The 6,000-nt window shown below is 44.7% G+C and overlaps 1 protein-coding gene across 1 annotated transcript in view; it reads right to left on the reverse strand.

Moving 5' to 3' along the window:
• GUCY2F (guanylate cyclase 2F, retinal) overlaps positions 1–5,756 on the reverse strand; it is a 53,474-nt gene extending 47,718 nt beyond the window's left edge. Inside the window, exons 1-4 of the mRNA XM_051641407.1 lie at positions 5,735–5,756; positions 4,912–5,499; positions 2,320–2,621; positions 191–545 (exon numbers count right to left, since the gene is read on the reverse strand). Coding sequence (XP_051497367.1) covers positions 191–545; positions 2,320–2,621; positions 4,912–5,499; positions 5,735–5,756 — 1,267 coding nt within the window. The remainder of the gene's footprint in view (positions 1–190; positions 546–2,319; positions 2,622–4,911; positions 5,500–5,734) is intronic.
• Between the last annotated feature and the right edge of the window lie 244 nt (positions 5,757–6,000).

The raw sequence follows: 6,000 nt of genomic DNA on the forward strand, positions 1-6,000 counted from the left end.
AGTGAGATCTCTTGGGCTTCCCATGACAAACACCACCAGGACTGGTCATATTTATATGGATTTCTTGAGTTTAGGGTTTTCTCTTTGGGGTGCTCTCCTCTGGAGTAAGAGTAAAATATTAAATAAGTAAGAAGCATGGACCCAGTGCCATTCCACCCTGGGTTTGTTTGGCTTTTTTTGTCTTTCTTACCTCCAGTGCAGAGAACATCTGGATCAAACCAACAGCTGGAGTCTGGCTTGGGTGGAGTTTTGCTGGGAAAGTGGGTGGCCCGGCCTAGGGACTGCACAGAGTCTGAAGACATGTCTAGCAAGTGGGTTGGGAAGAGCTGGTTCCCACGACCATCTGTGTCCAGTATCACATAGTTGCTCAGCCCCTTCCCACAGTGGTCTGTCTTTACCCAGTGACTAAATCCAGGGAAACTGAGGTTTTTTGTGTGCTCAGCTACGTTAGCTCCCAAGACTCCGGTTCCTTTCCTCCGAGCACTGTCTATAGCCATTGCCACAAAGTAAATGGCATCATAGATTGTTCCAAAGAGTGGAGAAACCTAAAAATACAGAAGGAATTGAGGTCAGGATACATTGCTGCCAACCTCTGGCTTGAGATCCACAGCAAAAGATGTCCCAGTGGCTAAGCTGTGAACACAAGAATGGAGTTACCTGAGTGCTAAGACTCACAGAGTAATGGGACTGAAGAATCTTAGGTTGAAGGTAGCTCTGGATTGACCCAATATGTGTCTGACTTTGAATACCTGACTTTTCTTATGGTTGCTCCCCAAAGTACATTTTCAAAATATTTTTAAAACCATGTCACATTTATTTATAATGCAAAGAGCCAAGACTCTGAGCCTGATGTTCAGCTGGCATTTTATCACAGCCTCAAACACCTTATAAAAATAGAAGATCAAAGTCAGAGGCTCATTTCCCTACCCAGGTAGGAAAAATGTCATGCCCAGAAGACTCTTCATCTCTGTTAGACTCTTATTTATTCCTAAGATGTAAAAACCACAAGGCAGAGCTAAAGTAAACTTGTTTTCTGGGGTGTTAGAGTCTTTTCTTTTTGCATTGCTCCCTTCTGTGCCAGACTTGACTTAGGAACCTGTAACTTTACATGGTGGCTTTTGCAATCACAAGGTCATCCCCTACAAACTCACATGGTGGCTTTTGCAATCACATGGTCATTCACAGTTGGTATCTGAAGGGAGATTATAACCATACACTCATGATAGAATGAGGAGTGTTGTTGGGAACAGTAGAATTTGACGTTGTTGACCAGATGTAGACACCATCAGTGAAGCACCCTACACTCAGTATAATTATCCTGGGCTCTCATGGTAGTGAATGGAAAGAAATTAAAGCTTTCAAGGCATGATTTTTCTCCTCCTAAAGCAGACATCCGTGCAGATCTGATAGATCATGCCTTACAAGTTATCATTTTTTGGAAGATCATAGTGAGATTTGAAGATTACCTCAGCTGAACCCTGCATCTCTTCACCTTAGAATCATAGATTGTTTCAGGTTGGAAAAGACTGGTAAGATCCAGTCCAACCTCTAACCTAACTCTACTAACCTAGCTCTACCAGCTCAGTGCTAAACCATGTCCCTCAGCACTATATCTATAGGATTTTTAAACACATTCAGGGATGGTGATTCAACCTCTTCCCTGGGCAGCCCGTTCCAGTGCTTGGTAACCCTTTCTCTAAAGAAGTTTTTCCTAACCTCCAGCCTACACCTCTCCTAATGACAGTGTGACAGATTCCCCAATTCTTCTTGTAATGCCTACAAGGTGGGAACCGACTTGGTTTTTTAGAGGTGTTTTACACAGTTGAGATTTAGATCATTGTGCTGCAAAGAGTAACTTGGAAGACAGTTCTAAGAAGGAGGCAGCAACAATCCTAAGCATTTACCTTTAGAACCATCCAGTATTTTGTTTGTCTGTTGCAGCCCCCCAAATTATTGGGCATGTGGACATCTTATTTTGGAGCCTTACAATCTCTATGGACTTTATCCATCTTAGGTGACATCTTTTTATCTTGGGTCTACTGCAGTTAGCAGGTAACAAATCAAATCTGAGGGACTCGGAGACAACTTATTTCTCTTGGATTCCTAGTGTGGATATGAAGTTAGATTGCAGAACATCCAGGAGAAGTATTTTTTCCTAACAAATGCAGACCACATCCAACTTCCACCACTTTTTTTTTCCCCTCAAAATAAACCCATGCATTCTGGATTGTCTCTTCCCTGCAATTTCTCTTCAGCTGTTACTTATCCCATGTCTTCAGTTCCCAGGTCCCAGAAAAACACAAGAGAAATAACATTTACCTCAGTGGTTTCCAAATCCATGATTATTTCATCATTTTCTTTGGCTTCCCTGAATGCATCATAGAAAGTCTTTTCTCCAGACTCCAGTGTGATGGTCAGCACAGCATCATAGGCTTTCTGGAGGTTGGTGTTGTTATCAAAGACACTGAATGTGTTGTTTTGGTAAGGAAGACTGTACAGTAAAGTGTCATATGGAACAAAGACATATCTCCCATCTGCTAGTCCCATTTCCAGAGCTTTTGTGAGCAAGGTGGCCTGTTCCTCCCCTCCAATGAGCACAGAATGCATGCACAGAAGTATAACTGAAACACAAGGATCACAGACAGTGTTATTAATCCTTTTGGGGTTTCCAACACAAAATAGCTCCCTCCCAACCCCAAGAAATGAGCTGTCTGAGCTGCTGTATCAGGTCAGACTTTAATGGTGCCCCACCAATGTTATGTGCTGAGGAAGTTGGGAGCTACACCAGTTTTGTTCAAACTCTGGAAGTCTACATCAACTACCAAGGGAGGCTGTGAGCTTTACCCATTCCTGGAGCCACAGAGAAGGAGGAGTGGGGAGAAATTTTGTCAAAAGTGAGGCATGAGGCTAACATGATGGGTAGCTGTGGTCATTGTTATTGTAGACTGAGAGGCATGAGCTTCCTCTTTGTGTGCCCTGAGCTGGTAGACACCAAACAGTTGTTAGCACAAGCTTCACCCGTTCACCATATGGAGCAGCTCTCCTATGAAGGCAGGCTGGGCCTGTTCAGCCTGGAGAAGAAAAGGTTCCAGGGAGACCTTAGAGCACCTTCCAGTGCCTGAAGGAGCTCCAGGAAAGCTGGGGAGGGGCTTTTTACAGGGTGTGCACCAGTAGGATGAGGAGGAAGTGTTTCAAACTGAAAGAGGCGGGGGTTAGGTTAGATCTTTGGAAGAAATTCTGTGCTGTGAGGGTGGTGAGACCCTGGCCCAGGTTGCCCGGAGAAGCTGTGGCTACCCCATCCCTGGCAGTGTTGAAGGGCAGGTTGGATGGGGCTTGGAGCAGCCTGGGCTGCTGGGAGGTGTCCCTGCCCATGCAGGGGGGGTTGGAACTAGGTGACCTTTAAGGTCCCTTCGAACCCAAACCATTCTATGATTCTATTATATACACAGATTTTAGGTTGGACGTTGTGTGGTCTTTCAACCTCTGGTTCATGATTGACCATCCCAGAGTCTGTATCTTTGCCTGCAAAATGTCATGGGGTCAATGTACCTGTTTAACAGGCTTTCCATGGTGCTCCCTGGCCCTTCGTTAAAGGAAGCCCTCCTGATCTTTCATCCAAGACAACATTTCAAAACTCAGTCAGGTGAGAGGAGCAAAGATGGGAAGGGAAGTTGCAAAGGAGACCTGCCTGCTACTGAATCAGGTGGGAGCAAGACCTCTAGAGTAGCTGCTTTCTCTCCTAAGGAGAAAAAGCATCCTTGGCTAAGTGGAAGAGTAACCCCCCAGTACCAGCTTGCGACAGAAGTGAAGAAGAGTATTTTCAAGTAGCTGAACTGCAGGAAAGAAAAAGGTGCTTCTAGGCAGTGACTAATCCTGTGCTGCAGCAGAAAGCTTAAGCTGGTCAGATGAATCATGTTTGAAGAGGAACTGGTTCTCTGCATTGGTTATGAAAGAAGCTCATCTTGTCTAACTCACATGAACAGCTGTGATAACGATTATATGAACCCACCCAAGGGGGATTTGGACTCAAGCATAGGTATGAGCACTGATAAAACTGCAAGTTGGACAACACCTTGCTAGTCTTTGCCATAAAACTCAAAGTCTTGGCTAGATTATATCCTCATCTGGATTCATAGTGCTGACTGCAGGAAGTACATCCAGGAGCAGAGCTCCACCACAGGCTTCCTAACAAGGGTCTGAGCATAACTTCCCCCCCCATTTTCTCAAGAGAAAACAGATCATAGAATCATAGAATCATAGATTGGTTTGGGTTGGCAAGGACCTTAAAGATCACCTGGTTCCAACCCCCCTGCATGGGCAGGGACACCTCCCACCAGCCCAGGCTGCTCCAAGCCCCATCCAACCTGGCCTTCAACACTGCCAGGGATGGGGCAGCCACAGCTTCCCTGGGCAACCTGGGCCAGGGTCTCCCCACCCTCAGAGTGAAGAATTTCCTCCTAATGTCTAATCTAAAGTTCTGCTCTTCAGGATTTAAGCCATTACCCCTTGGCCTCTTGCTACATGTCTTTATAAAAAGTCCCTCCCCAGCTTTCTTGTAGGCCCCAAGATAATTCTTCACTACATGTGCTTTACATCAATAAAAGCCATTTCATTTTTTAGTAAGTGGTGTATAACACTGGTTTTCACTTCTGATACATTCACTGAACACAGGTAGCAAGGACACAGCATCAAAGCATGAGATTTTTTTTAAAACCATAATTTAAAAAACCCCATAAATATAAACTCCTTCCTTTAAAACCCTCTTTACTGTTGACAGGGTCAAGCACAGACTTAAAAATTTCATTCTTTAAGCTATGCCCATTGGATAGTAATGCAGCCCTATCCTGGAGAAAATAAAATACATTTTTAAAAAAAACAAAAATCAAAAAGAATTGGATCCAAAGCACTTACTTTTAATGCCATCAACTTTTTGAATCTCATTCCAGGTGTCTTCAATGCCTTTTTCTCCTTTATGCATGGATGTAACAATGCCTACTGGAAGCCCCTGGTTCCTGAGTGCACTTGCTAACTTGTTGGCTGTGTCCATCCAAATATCCTCATTGGAAGCAATGATGCCAACATGAGCCCACTGGAAATATTTCATAATTGTAAACAAAACTTGGGTTGGAGAGGGCAGGGTCCTTGCAAAAGCAGGATGGTGGGTGGTGGAATCCAGTTTGTTATTGATGCACATCCATGAGAAAATGGCTTTATTCCAGCTTTTCCCTAAAAGTGTAGCTACCTCACAGAATCCAGGGTTCAGAGGGCCTATGAAAGCTGAGGAAAGCTTTCCAAAGTCAATGAATCTAACCAGAGCTTTTGATGTCACACATTCCTCTTGCAAGATCACATAATCCAGCCTGTGGCCAAGATCTAGTGAAGGGTCCCTGCTTATTCGTTCCAGTGCTAACCTGGCAGCCACCTCTGGAAAGGCTTTGGAAAAGAAGGGGTCACAGTTCCAGGGTCCAAGCAGCCCAATTTTAAAAAGAGAACAATGTGCTGGACAGCAAAGTAAGGTTATTGCCAAGAACAGCCACCAGGGAACTTGGCAAAATGTCCTGAATGAATTTCCAGTGTTGAGGTGTTGCAGTCTAACGTGCCTTGACAGCAGCCAGAACAAGCTGTCAGGACACAGTGGGAGAAGTGACATTGTTTTAGAGGTGGGAAAATCCACGTCGAGTTCTTCAGGAAGGCAGGAGGTGCATCACCAGCTGCTGGAAGAGAAACAGATTACCTTGGCCTTCCTGTGTACTCATTTGCTCAGTGCAGGTGGGTATGGCTGAGTCAGCCCAAATTACACAACAGTTCTCAAGGTGCAAGTCCAGGGAGTGTCAACACCCTGCACAGACACGTGGACATGCACCACACAGGCCACTGCACCATGTCCAAACAATGTTGGTTAGATGTACCATAGCTCTTCAGTGCACACTTGCAGGAACATTTTAAAAAGCTTCGCAATATGTTGTCAAGATGTGGTAGAGGAACCATCTCTGGTGACAT

The sequence above is a fragment of the Apus apus genome, chromosome 1 (genome assembly GCF_020740795.1).
Source record: "Apus apus isolate bApuApu2 chromosome 1, bApuApu2.pri.cur, whole genome shotgun sequence".
Classification (NCBI taxonomy): Eukaryota; Metazoa; Chordata; class Aves; order Apodiformes; family Apodidae; genus Apus; species Apus apus.